Here is a 24,239-nt window from a genome sequence, read left to right on the forward strand (position 1 = left end):
TAAACGGCCTACCTTGTGTATATTTTGTCTTTATCTTATACTTCATGTCCTTTTTGCCTCCTATATAAATTAATATTAAGATACACTATTGTGCTCTCAGATCAGGTGGAGTCAGCTCCAGTAAATATCTTATAATTTCACTATATTTCTTTCTGAGCTTTGTGATCTCACAGATATCCCACCTCAGAACCGCCCCTACGATCTCTCCTTCAGTACCAGGAGCTGACTGTGTGATGCGTTGCTGTTTTAGTGAACCAGATGCTAAAATACACACAGACTGCAGCCGCAGACTCAATGAAAAACCTCACATCTGCACAACTCCATTTTCTGAGTGAACATCAACCAAAGTGTCAGGCAGAATTATGAATAAGCCGAAAAACAACTGACATATTGAAGCTAGCTAGATAGCTTGAAATTTCATTACAAAATTGCATGACAAAAACTTCTCAGCACGAGGTCCACTTAGTTACATCTTTACGGAGCCTTCAGTCACATTTGCTGGAGCGATGTTTGCTACTTTGTCAACAACTGAGGAGAGGAAACTGGTTCAATAGTCTATATGAACATATAAATGTGTTTAAAGGATTAATTTTACAAAAAAACAAAGAAATCCAAAGAGTATGTAAAAACATTTATTGTTGAGGATGTTTTATATTCAGCAGTGCATTTTACCAGTTTATTGTGATTTTACATATTCCTTATGTCGAGTATACACCTGGGTTTTGAGTTAAGGTACAAAAAAACATCTCAGCGACAACTTGTGCAGATTTATGTGGTACACAAGTCAAAGTGTGTGTTCTGTGTGCACTTTGAATTTGAGATGGCATTTAATATACATACAGTATTATGAATCACAGAATATTCTCAATAACAAGCCCGAGCACAGAAGCAGTTTTCCACTTTAGCTGACCGTCACAGGAATGTAAAAACAAAAAGGAATATTCGCAGATGGCAGAAGTACACAGATATAAAAACCCCAAAGTACTGAACTCAGCCGTACAGCTCTTGTCAGGAGGAATGTGAGGCTGTTAAGATGAAAGAGCATTTTTTGGTCGACAGAAACATGATGCTCACAAGCAAAGACTTCATGCCAGTATATTGTTCCTATTACACATAAACAGTATTTACAAGTTTCAAGTAACTCCTGAATAAGTCCTTTTACACGTTTCTCGAGCAGGTTAGTGTACCTATGGAAGTTCAGTTTGAGGCACACACAGCATGTTGTCATCTGTTACATAATGTATGACATGCTACCGCTGAAAGCCTAGTGAAAGTGTTGGTGTGAGGGAGTGAAGGAAAGTAACACTTACAATCTGTAAATGACTTTCTATCTGGGGCAGGTCGTTCATAGAAACATTTCACAAGTAATTGCAACCGGAGAAGTTTCACACAAACTGTTTGCCAACTCCTCCTCACATCTCAGTGAACGACTTTTTGCTATAAACGGCCCACAATAATGAAGCAAAATTTAACGTCATGATGTAAAAAATGTCTAGATCACTGTTGTTCTTGACCAGATCTGTACTATGAGGAAGCTAAAACCTGAATCAATAGCCACAAAGTTCAATATTGATGCTGTAAGCTCTGCATTTGTTAGTCTTTGGCATGGTTAAGAATCAGAGAAATCACTTATAAGAGCAGATCACAGCCTCTTCAGTCTACACTGGGGTTTATATCCTGTTCCTTTTACAGCAATAATCCCACTTTTACTTGAAACTGGATATAAGTAATCAGAATAACCAAAATCTGAATTTGAACTGTATGAAAACAAGATATTTGAACAGTAAAGTAATATAAAACATTATGCACTTTTTCTTACAGCAATAAATTCATATAAGGGTGTGAGCCAGCATCTGGTCTTGAGCTGACTACGGCATGAGATCAGCACACATTTAACCGTTAGACACACCAGGCAGACAGTCAGCCGGGCTTTTACAAGGCAACTCCAATAAACAACACCTGCAAACCAACATGCAGATGGAATGTACAACAGTGATCAGGAGCCTCATGACAAAATACTTTGTATGTCTGAAAATCTTCTCTCAGTTAAGGTTACATTTAGGAACTTATCTTATCTCTTATCCTATCTTATTTTAGGACAGGATTTTAGCTATTACAGAACCATCCTAAGTGAAGAATTAGTTTGGATGGCACAGACCAAGTCCTAAATTTAAAATACAATACCGTAACTGTTGGAGAAGCTAGCTCTGTTGTAAGCCTGTCTGGAAAGCTAACTGTGATGTTAGCCTGTTAGAGAGGCTAAGATTGATATAAGCCTGTCGGGGAAGCTAACACTGATGTCTGCCCGTTGTAGAAGCTAACACTGATGTTAGCCTGTTAGCTTCCAATTTCCAGGGTAAGTGGGACAAGCCGTTAGGGTTTTTTCTGTAATGAGGCCCCTGATCAGCAACATTAGAAACAAGGGTTAGCGGGTTATTAAACGGTGACTTATGTTACCTTTTGTTATCTTACAGTCAGACAAGTTTTACTGGCTAGTAGTTGTGGCTGTATGCTATCCCCATTTTTCAAATGACATATTCTGCTGGGTCAATACAGGAACTCCTCTGGAGGCTTCAGCCTCAACAGCAAACTATCATGGTCGAGGGTACAGGTGTTTATCAATGTTAGTTACTGTTTTGCACAAAGCTGTTATTGTTGTTTCTGTTACTTGGTAATGTTCGTGTTTACGTCACAGGATTATAGCATAGTACAAAAGGAAAAAAAGCAAGTAAAAAGTCTGGACAGATCAAATAAAGGCTCAAAAAAAGAAAAAAGGAGCAGCTGAAATGAAATGACTAAAAACTAATCAGATTTACACCTTCAATAAACAACAACATAATAATAATAAACATAAGTATGGACATGTATATGGGAGAGGGCTATTCCAGTTATTTCCCTTCTTCTCAGATGTATGTTCTGGTTGAGCGCGCCTTGCCCCATAGTTTGGCACAAGACTAAAGTTTCCACACAGTGAGATGAGACCAGGGCATTGGCTGAAATTATTCCACACGTTGAGATGAAACAACAGGATTGGCTGGGAGACGTGTCGGGCTCCGTCCCTACAGGTCGCCTTCCACTCGCCTCTTGCGGACTGGAGAAGAAACAAAGGATTAAAGAGAGCCAAAAGCACAAATTCTGAGTAAAGACTTTAAGAATGAACTGCAAACATGCTACACAGCCTTCAACCTGCACAGGCTTGTTAGTTCAACATGAAAACACTACGTGAGTCATCATGAGCTGTGCGGTCAAAGTTTAGACCCATTTCAACAGCATGTGTCAGCGTGAACAGAAAACAAGAAGTGAGATGTCGTCACTCTCACACTGTGTCAATCCCCATACTGTTAATGCAGTGAATCCTTCATTCAAACACTGACATACTCATAGTCACACCCATGCATCACACCTGTGCTACCGCGACTCTGACAGGACGAGGAGCTAAAAGAGAGGAGAGGTCGTCACTGTGGACTGACGTCTTACGGAAAATGTCATGATTCACTCTCCCAAAGAGGCAGATATCAGGTGGAAGGAAATGTGATGGGCAAATAATCATCCAGTGTGTGTGTGTGTGTGTGTGTGTCATACCCAGGTCGTTGTTCTTGGTGATAGCTGCAGCAGCTCTGGAGCGAGGTCCTTGCTGGGTGAAGTGGTAGCCAAACTTCACTATGCTGTTGTTCTCTTCCAACATTTTGGCTATCTCCATCTCTATGGTGGTGCCCAGCTGCTGCCTCTGAAACGCACACAAACACACAGAGGTCAACATCTGAACATCAGAGTCATGGCTTCACTTTGATTTGTAGGAAGAACTCTATAAGACTCAGGCTTGGACCACAGATGTCAGGTTTCACTTCTTTACCACTACTGGAAACGCTCAACTGGTCTTTTATGTTTTCATTCAGGCAGTGGTTTGTGATGGTTGGCAGTTTCTTCAGCTGCACGTTGCACAAACATTTTCTGCTACTTTAGGCAGCGTGAAACCACTTTATTTAAAAGTGCAAAGACTTCCCCAGACATTACTTCCCTGTAATCATCTACAGTGACCCTGAATCATGACAGGAATTACAAAAAAAACAAAACAAAACAAGTGAAAACAGCAAAAAAAAAAAAACACTTACTATTATTTCATCATAATCTTTATTTTCACAGGACTGTTTCTGAACTATGAAACCTCTGATCCAGGGCTCCAGAACCATCCCAATTACCTGGCCCAAAGTCAAAATATTTTTTTCTTTACTTTATCATCATCATTATCATCTACAGTTGTATTTAAAAGTACTATCATTCAAAGTACTTTAACCTCCAAACTGTACTCAGCTAAAGTACTTCAGTACATTTATTTATGTTAACACTTTAAAATTCCGTTAATTGTTTTATTGTTTTTTAACGACGGCTTATCTGATTATTTCAGATCGTGGCGTGTGTCACAAATCATCTGGTACCTGGTTGTCGATCTTGATCTCTGTGAGCGTGTCGTTGTCTCTCAAGGCGTCGACCAAAGCCTGAACCCCCGCCCCGGTGATGAAGTTGGACTCCAAGTTCAAACTTCGCACTGTCTTGTTGGCCCGCAGCATGTCACTGAACGCCTGGGAGGAGGAATGAGGAAAGAAAGCAAAGATTTAAAAACGCAAAGATGTAAGTGATGAACAAAGCTATTAAAAAGCACACGAGGCACTCCGTCTCACCACAGCCACTGGGTCATTACTCCGTGTTGCTGCCATGCTGAACTTCTTGACGTGCGTGTTGCTCTCCATGGCTTTGGCGATGTCCTTCAGCGTGGGAATTGGAATGTTCTGAAATACCAACAGACACACTGCCATTGGTCCGGAGATACACACCAGCAATATACACACACTCTATACACACTTGTGTTTCTGTGTACCTTGATGTTGTTGAGGTTGACCTCTGTTAAGGAGCTGTCGTTGCTCTTTATCCTCTGCAGAGTGTCTTCTACGTTGGTGGGATTTGGAGGCTCATCAAACACTGGGTTCATCTTCTCCCCTTTGATCACATCTAGAAAACACACACAGGCAGACATCAAGCCGTTGATCCTTTTGGGACATTTGAATGAACAGATTTATTTCTGTGATTGTACTTACTGTTGTAACCCTCTTTACTTCCAGTCCCATCGTATGTCTGAGTACTGGTGACCAGCGTGTGAACACCCAGGATCGCTGCAAGATAAAGCAAACAACAAACTGAGTAGCTGAATCATTGTGTGCGTGTGTTCTCCAAGGTTTAAAAAAAAAAATGCACCATTAAGTGAAAGAATAACTAAATCTAGAGGTCAAGGAGACAAGAGGTGTCATTTGTCCTCATCATCACACACAGTAAAGGATGGAGCCTTGTGAAAGACACCAGGAATCAGTGGTGTGTTTGTGTTTTACACTGACTACATTTACATCCACTGTTGTTTTCTACTATTATTCAGAGTATGACAGTCGTCCTCCTGGATTCACATTCTTCACTTATATTTGATATAATCAACTTGTATCAGGTATCCTGTCAATGAAATCTGTATACTCTGTGATTTTGTTGTTCTCCTCTGGAGACGCAACATTTACTGAATGTCTGTCAGTCCTGGGAGAGGGATCCCTCCTCTATGGCTCTTCCTGAGGTTTCTTCCATTGTTTTTCCCCTGCTACAAGGTTTTTTTTTTTCTGTGGAGAGTTTTTCCTTACGCAACTCTAAGGCCAGACAAGGGTCTAAGGATGTAAGGTCTAAGGACAGAGGATGTGGTTTACTGTACAAAATTCTGCAAAATTGCAGAAGAGGCTCTAGCTGTTCCACTTTTCCGTATTTTGACGTGATAAACATGTAAGGACATGTTAATCTAAATATATATGGCTGCATGTACACAGGAATATTAGTGGAGCATTTATTTTCATTAGCCAAGTGAGCAGCTTAGTAAGAATATTGTCTTTTTTAGGAATAAGGGCAAGACACTGAATATTTTGTGCATGTCAACGCAGTCATCGTGCGTACAGCAGACACAGAAACTCTCATACAGAGTTGTGTTTTTAAGTCTTTCTTCATTCTTACCTGCTAGATCACACAGTTCTGTATCTGTGGCGCTGGACAGGGCTTCCTCTAACTCTGGATCGAGGGTTGTGACTTCGTCCTGGCGTGTTTCTATTGGTTTCTGCTTTGGAACAAATACTTTACCTGTGGAGACAGAAGGAAAAGACAATGAGGAAAGGAGAGAAGGGGATGATTCAGCCCTCATAAAACGGGAAGGCAATACTTCATCAGCACAGACAGAAGAAACAGGTACATGCAAGCCGAGTGAAGGTTTTATGAGATGTTACACAACCCCCACCTTCTATAAAAAATGTCCAACTGTTGGTTAATGTGACTCGTTATTCTCACATTAAGACCATTGCTATTCTGTGCTTGTGCCACAGGCATAAGACTGCATGACTGCCAAGTGCTGTGTGACTGAGTGTGTGCCTACAAGCAAATGGAGCCATCCCAAGACAAAGCAGCTGTATCATTAATATTCACACGTAGGTTTGGAAATAACACCAACACTTATCAGGGCTCCAGTCACAACACATTTCAATTTCTTTTTTTTGACGTCAGACGACTCACTTCACAGCAGGACCTTGAAATAGTCATCACTCTCCTTTACTCTGCAGCTTTAATCTCTTGTTTTCAGTGACTTCTACAGTGTGCGACTTGGCTTGTTTACTTAAACCCATTAAATGATTGTAATGCACAGGGAATCAGAACATATTAAGTTGTAGAAACGCATTTTCACTTTTATTGTATTTACACTCGTTGGTCAGTGTTGCATAGGGCTACAACTTATTATTTCAATTATCGATGAATCTGCTGATTAGTTTCACGCTTAATCGTTTAGTCTAGAGCTTGACCAAAACTAAATTTTTGAGGCCAATGCTGATCCTGATATTAGGAAGTAAAAACGATGCGAACAACGAACATCAGTAACGATGTATCGGGTGATACGCACACATTTTTAGCAGAGATCCCTCAAATGTGGTTATCAAACACACTGTAAAATATCCTGCCTGTTACATTTTTTTTGTCAGTTTACCAATAAAATCTATCAGTGCACTGAAACAGTAAACTTTGCTCCGAGTTTAACAGTTACAAATGATCCCAAGCATCTTTTTCTACATTATAATCTCTACAAAAAAGTTTTCATATCGGACAACATATACGCACAGATGACCAATAATTGGAACTGATATACATTTACAGGAAACAGAAAATCTTAATAGAGAATAACCAGTAATGGAACATCACCAACTACAATTTACTCAAGTACTGTAATTATGTACAATTTTGAGGTGCTTTGCATCAATATTTACATTTTCTGCTACTTAATACTTTCACTCCTCAAAATGTATTTGATTACTTTCGCTACTAGTTTCTTTACATTCAGATTATCCAGTGCTGATTGGCTATTACTCGTGACATCAGATAGTGTTGGTGACCACTAACAGGGAGAGGATGCTGCATCAGAGCCAAAGTACTGCATTTTAAATGTATTTTATCGGCAACCAGACACAAAAACACCAAAATGCTGAATATCGGCCCTGATAATCACTCTACCCCTAATCTGTGACAGACCAAGATTGGCCAATAATATTGGCTGGCCGATATACCGATCAAACTCTAGTTTAGAAATGACTAGAATTTATTGATTATTGAAATTAATTTTCTTTCGATGAACTAATTGTCTTAGCTCTAGTGTCCATCCATTGTGTATGAATGTTGTTAAAAACACAAAATATTTTAAAATAATTAACTTAAAATGATGTTAATGTTTCTAACAATGTGGTGACATCTGAACAACAGACACATGCTGTTTAAATACGTCTGGGCCTCCTGCTATTTTACACAACATTCCCCAGCCGTCAGTGGCTCAGACTAGCTGATCTCAGTCCAGACGTGACTGTCTGACAACTATGGTATTTCCATGGTAACCCATCTGAAGGAAGAAACGGAAAGAGCGAAGGAAGTCACGGAACAATGACTGGAGTCTAATCTAAACTGCACTGCTGGGGCAACAAACACTGGCACTGGACGAGTCGACGATCCAGTGGGTGCCATTCACTGCCTCTCTGATGCTGCCTGTCTGCTGCAACAAAAACACCCTGAGAGCTGGCCCTGCCTCCTTCCCTCCTTCTAACTCAGCGGAGCCAGTCAAATTGTTCAAACTGGTCCCTAGTGGGGGGCTCTGGCACTTCCTGAAAGCCAGTAAACAGTAAATACAGTCATCAGGCAGCATCCTGTGCCTGCCAGTCCCTCTGGAGCGACATTTAGCCCCTCAGAAGGAAAGAGAAGTCAGAGCCAAAGTCCTGTCTGTATGATCCGACAGGGGCATAAATCATGGACTAAATGAGGAAAACACATTAGGGTACAACAATGTAGAAACGCTGACGGAAAATGGGCACGTCAGTAGCACAGTGCCTGCCTGTAACACGAGTATCAGATGCAGAAAACGCTGAGTGTGAAGGGTTTTAACTTGACACTCATGATTTCCAGGAGAAGCCTGAACATAGCAAGCAACGCCTTGAGCATATTTAATTCAATGTGACAAATCATTCATCATCTGCATTCGTCTGATGCGGCTTTAGATAACATATTACATGGTGTAATGGGGCAATGCATGCTGATAGTACTGTGAAGGACTTGGGAGTGGGATCATGGGAGTTGCGGTCTTCAGTGCTAAACGACCACTGGCGATGAAAATCTATCTAAGTGACTGAGGCAGAAATGTTCATGTACAAGGTATGTTTAAAGTTTTATGTTATGTTTAGTCACGTTCATTGACTTCCTTCCTCACTCTCTCTCTGATGTTTTTTGTCTGGCGTTTACACGGAAGTTATAGACGACCAAATGAAACGCACTGCTGCCCTGAGTAGTATTTTGGATTTCTCTGGGTTTGAACTTTGAACAAAGTTGGAAACATTTGAGATAATTTAAGTACACAACTCAACAAAATATACAACTAGAACGCCACTCAGTAGAGAACACACCTCTGCCAAAAATCTAACTTTGGTGTGCAATGTGAATGTGTTATCAGGATTTACTCCCAGGCTCATTAACTCTGCAGGAGTCACAGGTATTTATCGCCTCTTGCTTGGCTCGGCTGTGATGTGAACACGCTACGATAATCTCCTTTTTTCAGGTGTGATGCTGTGATGTGTGTTGAAATTAAGACTGCTGGCTTTTTTGTATCTTTCTATCCGTTTCTGTCGAGTAGCGCTTAAACATTGTTCAGTTGGCGCCAAGTTTGAAAGAGAGACTGATTAAGACCTTTTCAAAACAAGTTTACCATCCTTTGGATGTAGTCTGATGAAGTGTATGATTTGCTGCTGTTTTTCTGGTGCGTACGTGACAACGAACGAGATACACAAGGGGAAAAAACAGAAAGGCAAACTCATCAACTGGCAATGTCAAAAAAGTTAACTCGATTATTAGCAGGTTTACCCATGTTTAAAAAACCTGCACATACACGATAATTTCGGTGTAAAAGTGGTATTTAGATATCAGCCACCTAAATAGATTTAGGATAGGTTTTTCATCAAGATTCATGCAACAACAACAACAGACACGGGTGAAAACATAACCTCCTTGTCTTTAGGCATTTCAATGCGAAAAGGTTACATGCTATGTTTTATGGTATGTTTAAATTGTTAAAGCACTTCATATACTGAATACTGGAGTTGGGTGGTACAGACCTGCTGCTTGTTTGTATGTTTTCATGCAACAACAGCCTCACCCTCCACTGTAACCTTAAGAAACATGTTCAGACATCAACTGAAACACGGCCTTGAACGCTCCAACGAGAGTAATAAATTATTCTCTGCTCTGTGCCCATTTCAAACCTCAACTGAACCCCACTGAACATGCCAGCAATACTGTGCACCTCTAACAATACAAACATCACCACCGTCTTCTTTCTAGACCTCCTTAATGTTGACAACCCCTGAAGGAAAAGATACAAAAGATGGATTATAGAAAAGTAATAAGACGGACTGGCCCAATATGAGAGTATCTAAAGTGGTTAAAAGGCTGCAGTGGTTGCCAGGGCAGCAGGTTGTTTTCCTCTGAGAGGAGAGACACACACTCATGACCACATTATCTGTCAGCAGGGGGTGAATATAACAAGGGGAGAACCAGCTACATTCCACAGAACCACCATAGTGAGTAGAGTTTTCCATGTTGTCACAGGGCACACACACACACACACACACACACACACACACACACACACACACACACACACACACACACAGAGGGAGTATAATTTCTAACAGGCCAGGGCTGGGTCAGAGGGAAGATGTCAGTTCCATATTTCCTCTGTAGTGAGGGAGCAGCTTTCAGTTCTCTGGAGATCACAACAATAGGAATTCCCCTGGACGCAGTAATGTTTCTACTCCACTCACTTTTATTTTTTTTTCTCTACTGCTGTCACATAAAGCATCTCCCTTTTCTCTCTTCTCGAAAGGGATTAAGATTACCACAACTAAAGTATGCTTTAAACCCTGTTTCAACAAAACTGGTTTCTCTCGAGAAGATCGGGTCATTTCAGTTTTGACAGCAACATTAATCCGATCCGGATCATCAGTGGGAGTTTATCAAATGTAGAATATAAAATAAATACGAAGGCTAGTTATCTGTGAGTGCTGGAGTCTTGTTAATTTTTTATTTCACATTCCTGCCACCAACATCAGCTGTGTTGTGACAAGAATCCCCTGACAATTTTATTCCCCTTTGGTTTGACAACTCTGTGATATCACAGACTGTTGTAATGGTGATCCATCCCACACTACACTCCTTCAATGCCAATACTACAGGCACAGTTGCTGAAAGCTTGATTATATAACTGTGAGTATCACACACAACCACATTTATTTTTATAGCATGAGGCCTTCTTTGTGTAGACAAAAGGTCTACAGCTGGACTCAGATGGACACATCTTCAACACGTGGACCATCAGGATATTTGTTGATTGACATTTCATTCAATGAGCAAAGCCGAACAAGAAAACATCTATGCCAATTTGAGAATTCACTTCCATTCAAATAAGGCACATGTGCACAAATGTAGGCACAGATTTGCATAGTTTTGTCTAAGAAAACTTCAACCTTGACCTCAGTCGTCAGTCAGCCATTGTGCATTTACTGTGTGTATTGTTATAAGCAACATTTACATTATATAACTACGTTTTATTTTACTTCTTCTACTTCCATCTTCATATTGTGAATATTTTGGAAGATATTTCAATTGCATTATGATTCACAGTTAGTGGGAATGATCATTTTTACATCACAATTCACTGAAAAAACTATTAAAATCCTGATGCTGTGACATTAGTTTGGGTCTATACCGAACAAACATGTTTTTTTATATCTGATTTGTAGGATATTGCACTTGTCCATATAGTAATTTCGATAACATTTTGATTAATTGTTCAGCTCTATTAGTTTCAAAACGTATTAAAACATAGGAGAAAAAACAAAATCACAGCATTAGACTCTGTGTAATATGCAGTTATGTGGCAGCTAATGACATTACGGTTTCCGGTTGTCACAGCAACACAACACGCTCACTGGAAGTTTTTCAAGAGCTCAGGAGTCAGAAAAATAGTATCTGTCAGAACGAGACGTGGAAAGATTTGACACAATTTTTTTTACTCGGTATTTCGACAAAAGAGGCCTGGAGCACACCGACTGACTTGCAGCCTTTTGTTATGCAACAGTACTTGTTTCACTCGTTTCAAATCCTGATACAGCCATCATCAATATGGTCTGACAGGACCCACACTGAGCCGACCAACAAAACTAAAATCCGACTCAAAAACTACGTGGCTAATGGCTAAATGTAAAGGTTTTGGCTGCTTGTGGAAGACGGACATCCATCACTGTCTGATAGCACATTCACTGTGGTATTGCATGTTTCCAGCATCATATATGTATGACTGATCTGGCTCACTAACCGACAAGAAACATACATCTACCAAACGTCAATACACAAATTACAAACAAATAGATTCAAGACAGTTAATCCTGACTTTGCCTGCTGCTTTGACTCCCTGCCTCCTCTCCCCTGGTACAAACACACCTCCCCCTCACTGCTGTATGTTGCATAAGAGCAGACATGCATTAATAATACGTGCAAAGACAGCAGAGTGGTAATTACTGCTGTGTGTGTGAACTGCTGAGACACACACAAACACACAGACACACCTCGGTTCTTCATCCCCTGAGAAATGCATTACTAACATGTGATAGCAACACTTTAAACATTCTTATTGGAGTTTCTCTTCCAGCATTTTAATGGCACTATTTTACCTTACTGGGTTTTCTCAGTTAGAAAGCACGTTGTGTCATCGCCTGTGTTGATCTGTGTTGATCTGTGTTTCACCTCGAAGAACTGAGGTTAACTTAAGGTCATAAACCCACGGTTATTAGGCAATGGAGAACTGTTATCCTTCCAATTTTTCCACTGTGATTTGAAGTCATGAGAAGTTTTAAATATAGTTAATATTCACGTTGGAATGACTCTCTGTTTGGTGCTCTATCATGGACAGTTGTAGAGAAACACACTCACCTTTTTTCTCTCCAGTGAAGGGCACTACATCCTCTCTGTCCTTGTACTCCATGGCTTCCTTCTCCAGGTATTTGAGGAGGCCATCCCTGTTGAATGATCCTGTTGCTTGCTTAGTTGTCTGGTCCTTCTGACGTAAACCCGCTGGGAGAAGAGCATTCTGAGGAGACGTGATGAGGAGACTTGTTAGACCTGTCAATATTTGTGTACTTGTACTTGTGAACTACAGTCTGAAAAAGCTGCCTGTATACTCCAAATGTTGGCATTTTCTCAAACCTTTCAGTGCTGTAAGTAAATGCCAGAATATTGCTTGTACAGGAAGTACACATACTATGAGCTAGTTTAAGTGGAAACATGTAAATCAAAACCTCATGGCTTAAAAGACCTGACAAAAAAAGTAACCAACTTTGCACCAGTTGTTACAGGTGGGACGTAGTGAATGAGGACGCGTGAAAAGATATCTATATGGAAATATTAATACGTCTGATCCCAAACATTTCTGTTCAAGGATTGATTCCAATATTAAAAGATTGACATCTTAACTCAGTAATGTGGGGTAAATGTGTGTTTTATCACCGGGATGTAGTCTAAATAATACCTAGTTGATAGGAACTACTTCTCCTTCCACCTGACGTAGTACGGCGCCACAGAGAGTTGGCATTAATGTTGGCTAACCACAAACGCAGTCATGTGTGGAGCTTTTTCAGTTCTAAGAACAGCAGCGACACTGTATGTGATGTGTGGGAGGACTGTGAGGTACTGTGGCAACACCACAAACCTTGTTGAGAGTCTGAGATTTAATCACAATACAGAATGTGATGAGGTTATGCAGCGAAGGTCTAAAGAAGAGGAGAAGAAAGGTTCTGCTAACCTTGAATCGCCGAGTATTTTGGACTGGCAGGCATTATGCAGGTACAGAGAGATTGTAGGTACAACAAGGTAAGACTACAAAATGCAGTTTTGTTAAGCTTTAATTCAAAGTATCAGTATTGTCTTGGTATCGGTGATACAAGCCTGGGTTTTCCTTGGTATCGGAAGGAAACTCGTGGCAGCACACATCACTAGCGAACAACAGCTATTGACGCAATATGCTTCTTTTTTGTGGACAAATTAAATTTTACTTCTTCTATTAAATGACTTGGGATCCAGAAATGACTAGTTCTCCTACTGTTGCTGCACATATCCTGTTGGTCACCATGTAGGGTTATTTGTCTCGCTTGGTTGAGATGGAATTTAAATAAAACACCCAGGCGCCTGGAGGGGAGGTGGGGGTTCATTATTCTCTTTAGCTCTACTCACAAATAAACACACAAACACTTGGCAGCCTGCTGACAGAGTTACTGCAGCTCAGACTCCCCCTGTTTCCCCAATCACAGAGGCTGGGGACTGGGAGGTGTGGTTGAGGGGTACAAAGGAAAAATCCACCCTTGGATCTGAACTTGTTCCATTCAGTGCATTCCAGGAAGTTCAGCTGATGTGATGACGTGGTACAATATTATTTTTCATGGATTCATTTCCCTTAATCTGCCTCAACTGTGTCCACTTTCTACAAATCACTGGACTCGCTACAACCTCGACAGGAAGCATGAGCAGGTGTCAGTATGCAGGTTAAACTAGGTGTATTTTTTGTGAAAACTGTCTAAGATTGGGGTTCTGTCCCTTATTTAAAGAAAACTAAGGTTTTAGGGAGTACTACTGCCTAGAATTACCACATTGCAGTCAAGTTACTGTTCCAGAGCTGTGGTGTTGAATAATATTCAGAACATCTTTTGCAAAATATTACAATGTCACAGTGCATTTAACCTCTGACTTTTTGGATATCAATTGTCAAAATTTCAGCATTTTATCCTATTAGACATTCGTATCGTCTTTGAGTCATAGTGGACATTTGTATCGTGCCTTGGAGGTAATCTGATCGATTACCTCCAAGGACTTTATATTACATCTGGACACAACCTTGGAGGTGGAGCCTTATTCAATCCTGTGAAAGCTGCTCAGTGGCGTTTTAAATGCAAAAAAACTCGACTTCCCAGCTATGAAAATACCCGGATCTTCCATGTTGTAAAGCCCATAGAACGTGCGTCTTTTTGGGCTGCAGTGCATCATGTGACAATGTAATTACCCGGTTTGGCCACTATGAAAACTGGCTTCAAAGCCAGAGGCTCTTCTTTGGGGATTGATTGCCTCCAGTGATGTCGCTCAGTGGCTAAGAGGCATTATGGGTGATGTAGGCACATAGTTTTGAAAAGGAGGCCACTGGTCTAGCATTGAACTCCTTTAACACTGTTGGACTCATGATGGACACTTTAAAAACGTATTTATTAAAATCGATACAGAAGAACCAGAGATATCACCCTTCTTCTTATTCCTTTCTTAAAAGCTGTTGCCTACATTACCCACAATGCAACTTTGCAGCTTCCTCTGGAGCCACAAAAGGCTTTATACTACTTTTTACACATATGCAGTAGTACTCCCCAAGATCTGTAAACACACTTTAATGTGTAAAATTGGTCGAGTTACCCTTTAAGGAAATTAACTGCAAAGACTTAATGAGTTTCCATGAGTGCATTAGATGCATAAACTCTCTTATTTTTAAATTAGAAATTTTCCAGTGAATCCTATTTCCACAGGAACTGCCTCCCACTAAAGAGCCCAGCCCTCACTGAGTACTGACCTCAGGGTCCATCTCCTCGAGGGCCGTCTCCAGCTGTTTGAGCTCCTCCGCCGACAGCTTGTTGAGGATTTCATCTTCGTCGAGATCCTTGTACTTGTCCAGGTCCTTCTTGTACGACAACGCCATGGTGCCGGCTATAGCTCGCTAAGAAACACTGAACAGCAGACCACAGCCACAGTTTCTTCTCGTGCTCACTGCTCCAGACCAGGGAGAGGCTACCTGAAGGCACAGAAACATAAATACATAAATAAACACTCGTGATGATGGGGCATGAGATTCCTTTTTATGCAGCTGACTAAAACAGTCAGGTAATTACATCTAAACTCAGATTAGACATTGTTTATCTCATCCCTGGGAAACAATAGTCGATCACAGCTGGGCTGGATAATGGGGGCTTGCAATGATGCAACACACACACACACACACACACACACACACACACACACACACACACACACACACACACACACACACACACACACACACACACACAGCTGGAACAAAGAAAGAACTTTCTCAGGCTCAGATAAATCATCTGACCGCTCCCTTGAGGATCACCGACAGCTCTTTGCGAACATCAACTTTGTAATACATGAAGAACTTTTAAAAAGAAACAAAAGAAGTGTTTTTTAAAAGGCCTGAAAATAAAGCAAACTGTAACAGTGGCAGGAAATACTCCTGGAGTAAACTATTAGGTAGATGTATATGTAAGAAAACAACACCAGAGTTAAGATTAAATAAAGCTCAGATTAGTGAATAAGTTAGAGAGTGAGTGTGTGTCCTGTCAAACTAAATGAAGAGCTTCAGCCTTCAGTTCCCGCTCCCACGCCACAGTCCGAACACAGAATGACCTCATGATTTCCAGATTCCCTGCAGGACTCCACAGATGGTCTCAGTCCTAATCACACACACACACTTAAAACTCTCCTTTCCTGAATGGCTTGCTCACACTATTCTCAACAAAAGCTCATTCGCAGGAAAGACAAAAAGCTGAATGTTTGTGAAAGACAAAATAGGAACAAATATCACATCATTCGAATCCGAGTCATGTCAGTTGTAAAATACAGCACCATCTCTAAACTTGTTAACAGCAGTGTTTAAGATTCTTTAAACATTTAGTGCCCTCTCCCCGGTGCTGCCTGACTGATTTCTTCAGTTCAGAGGAATTCCCTGAGGAGTCTGACAGTGTCTCTCACACTGTTCAGCTCTTTCCCTCCACAATCCAGGCTCTGTCCTGGACTAATTCTTTCCTTCACCTCCTCCATTAGTGGAGTTTAACTACTCACATTTATTTCTGAGATGATGATGAGAGTCACAGCAGGGATATTCACAGGCCTGAGTGCCTGCGATGAAGCCTGACTCAAATGTCAGCATGAACGACTAATAAAAGCGTATGAATATAATTGATCTACAATAATAATATCACTCGTAATGTTCTACTGTACAGTAACTCAATCAGATACTGGCAAACAGAGGCAGCGCAGTAAAATCTAGTGTAGTGACACTGCAGGGTATTATCACAGCTAACTGGGTGGAAAGTAGATCAGCCATTCAAGCTAAATCGATTAGTTGTCAACTATTTAATTGACATTAACACTAATTAATGTTACATCACTATGGATGTATGAGCATTTTTAGTCAGGCTTTATTGTATTTTGTGACCACAGCATTCTTTACTGGCTTTTTATTTAAGAGTCGCTGCTGTTTGAAATAGAAATTATACTAATTAATATTTAAAAATCAACAGAAAGTCAGGTCAAAATGCAGTTTTTATTTAAAAAGAAATAAATTGAAAACTCTCATTAAATGAACGTTAATTTATATGTAAATGGTGTAATGCTCCCTGTCCCGCTTTTACTGTAGATTACACAGTCCATCGCCACTTTGGAAAAATAAACTCTTTTGAGAGTGAGAACAGAAACACTGAGTGTAGTGGAGTTTTTAAGGTTACAAAACTGTGAAATTTCAAACAGCTGTTAATAGTGAAATCGGTTAATCGCTGCATCCCTGGTTTGGCCATTATAGTAGACCCAAAAACAAATCCAATAATTGAGAAAATTGACCATTAATCGACATGTAAATAAGTATTAGTTGCTACTATTTACATGCTAGACATATAAGGTGGTGAAGCAATACAAATGAACAACAAAATCTGGCCTTTAAATATGAAAGGAAAGAGGAAAGTCCTAAAAATCACATAGAGGTGAAATCAATATTTGGAAGGAAGCATGAACAGAGCATTAAACTGGAGAACCAAAACAGTTGTGTTATTATCATACTTCTGCTCTTGAAAAAACAAAAAAACAAATCAATCAGTAGGGCAGCTCCCACTTTGTTGGTGGTCTGACACATTCAGACTCATTAAAGTTATTGTTTTTTCTGTTAGCCTCATCATTAACAGGAAGGTAGCTTAGTGTGTGCCCTCCAAAATATATAAATAATCAAATTAAAATCACAAACGTGCGACATCTAGTTGACTACAGCTTGAACTAACAAATACTTGTCGACTTGGAAAGACTGTAGTCGGGGCAGTCCTACAAAATAGGTCCAAATAAGTTTCGACTTAAACAACATTATATCTGAGAGATTGAAAAAAATCCCATGAATCTGTATCATATGGAAGTCATTCTGTGTGTTGTGTCCACAACAGCAATCTGGACCGGCACCAGGATTAGTTTCTCATGATGTCATTACAAGCCCTTACTTGCATGTTTTGGAAAGGGATATCTTTCATCATCAACAACTGAGATGTCCAAGGACATAACAAACATCTGATGGCTTTACTGTGATTGTGACGGTAACCAGGCTTTACAGCCTGCCAGGTTTCCACAATCTTGAAACGTGTTAGAAAATTAACTTTGATGTATTCTGCCAAAAAAACTTGCATGCCTAGGCTCAACTTTACTTCAACACCAGTCAAATATTTGCTAGCCAGTCAAAACATATGGAAATATATGAAGTTTGATGTATGTCTTTCTTTGTCCTAATTAAGGTGAAATTACCCAGATTAATTATATGATGTCCTGCAGGCAACAAGATGACATTTCTGGACAGGATTTTGAAAAAGCTGAGACCCCGTTCTGGGATAAGTCTTAAGTCTCACACACACACACATACAGTATAATGCTCTTATGACAAGATAAGCTCAAAATAACACCATTCATCACCATTATGAATCATCCTACTTTTTCAAAAACATTTTACAATTGAGCACATCTTAAACAACAACCACTGTTCAGAGTCAGTGAGGTCTTCAGTACTTGTGAGTGTGCAGACAGGAGAGTAATGGGGCATGCAGACAGGGATAATGATGGCGATGGGTGGGCTCAGGCCGGAGCAGAGACACTGAGAGGATCCATTAGTCCAATCTGATTGATTCCTTTCTCCTTCTCCTCTCTGCTAATCCTTCAAGACAACAACAGATGGCTCGGAGCCAATAATACTGCAAACCTGTCGGCACGCTACACTCACCTTACACTTTCCTGCCCTGACCCCTACACTCAGGCTACTGTTGGGCACATAAACATATTATTGAGGACTGCACAAGGACGGATCTAAGATCACCTGACAGGCTACATGTTTACCACTTAGTTTCCAGTCTGAAAGATCAAGTGATAAACACTTGGCTGATTAAGCCAAGGCTGCAAGATGTAAGACCACATTTACAAAGTTAAACCAAGCATTAATAGAAATATATCATTATCATTACTATTACTAATACTGTTTAAATTTGAGCATTTGGACACAGTTGGCCAACCTTCTTATCTTAGATTTTACAGTTGTCTTTTTATGCTTATATTTATCACTAATATAATTTTATTGGCGTTTTATTTTCTGTCTTTCTCCCTTGGATTTTATTATGGCTAAATCAAATTGTATTCTTCAGAGTGTGCATAACCTCAAATTATTTTTAATGCAGACTACTGTGCTCATCTCTGAACAAATAATTTACAACTAGATCACAAGAAAGACGTTAAACACAGTTACACAGCTTCACAGTTGGATAAGTTTATGAACAGCTTCCTTTCTGTTATATGGGGGGAGGGGGGTAGTAGTAGTAGTAGTTATAGTAGTAGTTAAAATAGGCCTAAAACTTTTAAAATGGCACTGAACATAATGGATTACTTTACGTTACACTATGTTGACAAACAAATATTGTTATTTCATCTCAGATAGGACAAACATCTTCTATTACTGGACATACTTTGTGTGAAGAAGATTCAAACAACCTTAAACATCATAAATCATAGGGTCCCCCCATATAAAGGATAAATAAATGGTGGGCACCTGATCTCCTTGTTGTTCTTCAGTTGGGGATCCATCGTATCTACATCTGACTTTGGCTTTTTTTTTTGGGTGATACAATAGGCAAGCCAAGCCTTCAGTCATGGCTTTTTCAAGTCACTCATGTGAGGAAATTCATGATAATCCCAACTCACAACTAACCCAATAATCTTAATTCACCATGATCAATTTATCCTGCGTGTTTTTCTCCTGATCTGTAATGAAATCTTGTACCCTTCCATCCCTTGATGTGACATCTGCTGGGGTCTTTACCAAACAAACATGTTTTCTTACATCTGGAGAACAAGATTCATAGGCCAGGACGTCTCTGCAGCACTACAGTACCTCATTATGACGCTGTTTGTCACGCATTTTAAGTCTCAAAAAAACTGCAGCTTCTACGATTTGCATATTGCAATTTTGATAGTATTTTGATTAATTGTGCCGCACTAAGGGGAAGTGAAACATAAAATATCAGTTTCTTTATGAGCCACCATTACCTGTAATAAACCTTCGCCCTGTTTTGAAATGTCTGAACATGTTTAAGGTCAAATGGTGAGGCTTCATCTTCTCTCAAAAAAGAAAATGATGCTGTAAGACAAAATGCAAGACTTTCCCAGCCATTATGTATATGATACAAACTCAGACGCCATCCCAGATATCTCTGACTGATATTATATAACTCTCAGCAGCTGAAAAAACCCATAGTTTATCTCCAGTTAGTATCCAGGTTGCCTGGTGCTATTTCAGATCTCACAGGCAGAACCTGGATGAATAGTAACTTGCAGCTCAGACATGAACAGGAAGCCCTGATGGTTATTACATTATTATAGAGCAACACCCACAAAAAAGACTATAGTTAGAATGACCCAGCTGGGCTACCCATGGGACAAGAGTCTGCACTTCCTCCTCCCACCTACTCTGCTTCGCTTGTATTCTACCATTATGCTTCTCCACCCTGTTGTTACTCAGTTCTCCTTCATCCTTTTTGAGTTTAGCCTCCTAAGGTGCCTGTAGGTGTCGGAAATGATAGAAAACAGATGGAAGGAGACGGAGATAGCAACGGAAGCTCTGATCATTCTGTCACTATGATATTTTCACTGTAATATAAACAGGTCAAAGAGAGGAAAGAAGTGTCAGTGTGTTTGTAGTTATGGTGCGGATGCTTGACTTTGTACGAGTACATTAAAATAGACTGAAAGTCAAAATAAAACTGTGTCTGAAAAAGAAAACAATCAACAGTTATTTTGTTCATTCACTCAAATATTTCTGTACCTCCCTCAGAGACCTGGCCAGGGTCGTACAGGAAGTGGGGTGTTTCTCAAACAAACATGCATAATTTGTACACTCCCCTGTTTTAGCCGCACACACACTCCATTATTATATAATGGGAAGCGCTTTCAAGGAGTGCCTTTCAGCTCAGCAAGGGCTATATTGTGAAAAGTACAGGTTCAGGAAAGGCTCCTACTTTCACCTCTTCGTAAAACAAAAAAGAAGTAATGACAAGTCACCATTCCCCGAGGGTGAAACCTGGCACTCACAGCCAGGTTTCACTCTCCAGTGAAAGGTATGCAGGTTAAACAAATCAAGAGCCTGTTTATCTGCAATACGGTACTGCAGTAGGTGCTACAGTCTGCCGTATCACCAAAAATGCCTCGTCAGCCGTCACCACACCACTGCTCTCGGTTGCAATACCTGCTTTACAGCTTCAGGAGGGCCACCTGAAAAACACACTTCCTTGAGCAGAAGCAGACGTCCTCCTTAAGACTTGGACCACACCCTTCATTCACCACTGAGCCCTTTGTGAACACACACACACACACACACACACACACACACACACACACACACACACAAACACACACACAAACTCTAAGATTAGCTCTTGAACGAGGAGTGTGTTCATAGATTTACTGACACAATGACTTTGCACCTATCTCACAAACTAGTACTGCTGCTCAAACCACAGCCTTTCCCCCTAGACCTGCAACCACACTGGTGTGAGTCATCCACCAAAAGTACGTCCTTAAAAACAATGAATCTCTTGTGTTAGAGCAAACAAACAAACACTGACGGGATTGATGGACTGTTTGTGAGATGTGCTGTCAGACTGACAGGGATGGGCAGATGAGATAAAATCAGACCTGCATTGTAAATACAATTAGCAACACCCATACACAATAAAACAAGAACCATTGACCTAACAGGTAATCAAAAGGTATTTAGCACTGCCATAAAGTACCACATGATATTGCACTCATACTCTTACATATATTAAGTTCCTCTGGTGTTACTCAGCTGTCCTGACTGAAGGAGTTTCATCCATCTCCTGTGTGGTCATAGCGGGCTACGGAACGGCGTTAGCTAACTCGCTCATGACATGTTTATGATTACCACGCTGACAGTAAACAGCTCGGTAATGATTATCGTAGCCCAGCGAAAGATAGCACACTCTAGCAACGAAATAGTTAAAGCCAGACCAAGAGGTTTACGGGACCACACTTTAGCAACTTAGCTACATTTGTCGGATGCAGTAACACCATGCGAAAAAGCCCGATGACATGTAGCAGCTAACATGCTAACCTTTGCAGTTGACTCAAGTTGCTAGCCGTTTTAGCTAAACCAGCACATATGGAAGTGACAGTGTGTAAAACAGTACGGATAACGTGAACTGAATTGACAAACTAGCTCCAACCCGCCCCAAAAAACAAGTTTCTTACCTGAGGCTAACGGGACCTAACTAAGGAATCTCCAAATATCGCCAGTCCTCCCAATGAATGCGATGTCTTCACTGCTTGATTTCTCACTCAGCCCAAGGGCGGTAACACAGGAAGAGCGAGCTAGTGCGCTCTCCGAGTGACGTCTGGTTGAACCAATAGACGGAGGGTCTGCCAGGCGAGAGCCAATGGAGTTAATTGGTCCGCCCCTTTCGGCGAGAAGAGCCAATCAGATGAGATATAGGGAAGGAAAAATAAAATAGAATAAGATAAGATAAGATAAGATAAGATAAAATAAAATAAAATAAAATAAAATAAAATAAAAAAATGTATTGCATTAATATAATACATTATTGTTTATAATCAGTACATATTTTATAATATAGAATATCATAATTATTATAACAAAATATACAATTTTACTTATGTTTTACTTATTTATTTATTATTGTTTTTTATTGATGCTTACGTTTTTTGCTATGCCTTTAGTTGCTGTAATAATGCAAATTTTTCCATTGTGGAACTAATGAAGGACTCCCTTATTTCTTATTTAAAAATAAAATGTATCTACTAGTCACTAAATAAAATAAAATAAAATAAAGCAAAAATATATATTGCCATAATATAATATATCATTTTTCATAATTAGTACATATTTTATCATATGAAAAGTATAATCATAATATTTTAATAAAACATACTTTTTTAACTTATGTATTATTATTGTTGTTGTTTTATTGATGCTTCTCTTTTTTTTGCTATTCCCTTTGCTGCTGTAATAATGCAAATGTCCCTGGTGTGGGACTAATAAAGGATAACCTTATCTCTTATTTTAATAGAATAAATTAGAATGTATCCACTGGTCATTAGTTTCATCCAATATATTTTCACTGTCTAAGAAATAGCCTTATCTGCACCCTGGGCAAATCTATTGCCAACAACACTTATTCAGGTCATTGACATAGAGCTGAATGATTACATCACTCCTACTAATCATGATAAATATGTATGACATCTCCATGAGCAAACTCCATCTGTTGTTGGAAGAAATGAGGGCCACTTGAAAGCCCCTGTAAAAGCCGGGAAGTGGACCTTGAGCTTAGATTATTTTCTGTCAAACTACTGCAGCTATACAGTTTGATTTACATCAAAGCAAAGCTTAAGAGCACACTATGGATAAGTCAAGTCTAGTGAGGTTGATTTAGACTTCATAGCACAAAAAACAGATTTGTCTCAGAGCAACAGCACAGGGATGGACAGGAGGTGTCAGGGTGTATACAGATGAGACAGAAATGGCAAAGGTAGAATTATATGAAACATGAGAAATAAAAATATATAAGAAATAGGATGATAGTAATTAAGAGTTAAGTGCAAACATAGTATTGTTATATTGATAAAAATGTTAAGTGCAATAAGTTGAGCTGTTTCGGGCAAAATGTAGAAGTGTTTGTAGTGAAGTCTTTGGATCAATGAAGCTCACAGAAATATATCATGGAGACCTGGACAGACTCACAAAGACACACAGAGTTGTCTGTCTTGTGTCTCCGGCACACACAAAGCACATTCTGTACAGTAAAAACCTTACCTTACCCTGGACTGTATAGAGAAAGGAGAAAGCTCATCCTCCCTTTACTACACTGTGTTACACAATAGTGGAGGTTGAATTTCATGTCTCTCTGGGTTCACACAATATGTGCACTGTAACGAGATGCCCTGCACGTAACACTGAAACTTTGGCGAGAGAGGTGGCTGCTGAAACATACAACATGTCAGCAGCCTGTTGCTGAAATCAGATGAATGATAGCAATCAGCTGAAGTCTAAAGGCTGAAATGTACCAAGAGGATGACGACTTTTCTGCTGTTTTAACCAGTTTCACACCAGTAGATATACGTCCACACATCAATACGTATGGGCTGAAGGTTAAGGTATTTACTGCAGGGTGAGAGCACTTCTTAATCAACATGATTTATCTTCTGTGGTGTCT

At 39.9% G+C, this 24,239-nt stretch overlaps 1 protein-coding gene across 1 annotated transcript; it reads right to left on the reverse strand.

Moving 5' to 3' along the window:
• Positions 1–610: 610 nt before the first annotated feature.
• On the reverse strand, positions 611–22,345 carry tmod2 (tropomodulin 2). The gene is made up of 10 exons (XM_073464554.1): positions 22,258–22,345; positions 15,254–15,472; positions 12,583–12,739; positions 6,037–6,159; positions 5,094–5,168; positions 4,877–5,007; positions 4,680–4,787; positions 4,437–4,580; positions 3,583–3,727; positions 611–3,091 (listed from the first exon to the last, which is right to left on the reverse strand). Exons 2-10 carry the CDS (start codon positions 15,377–15,379, stop codon positions 3,060–3,062), a joined length of 1,041 nt encoding a protein of 346 aa, XP_073320655.1. The 5' UTR covers positions 15,380–15,472; positions 22,258–22,345; the 3' UTR covers positions 611–3,059.
• Between the last annotated feature and the right edge of the window lie 1,894 nt (positions 22,346–24,239).

This window comes from Pagrus major, chromosome 4 (assembly GCF_040436345.1).
Source record: "Pagrus major chromosome 4, Pma_NU_1.0".
NCBI classification, from domain to species: domain Eukaryota; kingdom Metazoa; phylum Chordata; class Actinopteri; order Spariformes; family Sparidae; genus Pagrus; species Pagrus major.

Coding starts and splice junctions, on each gene's coding strand:
- tmod2 (XM_073464554.1), bottom strand. CDS start 15,379: ATGGCGTTGTCGTACAAGAAGGACCTGGACAAGTACAAGGATCTCGAC. Junction 5,008..5,093: donor AAGTAAAGAGGGTTACAACA/GTAAGTACAATC, acceptor TGTGTTTTCTAG/ATGTGATCAAAGGGGAGAAG. Junction 3,092..3,582: donor CACCAAGAACAACGACCTGG/GTATGACACACA, acceptor TTTCTTCTCCAG/TCCGCAAGAGGCGAGTGGAA.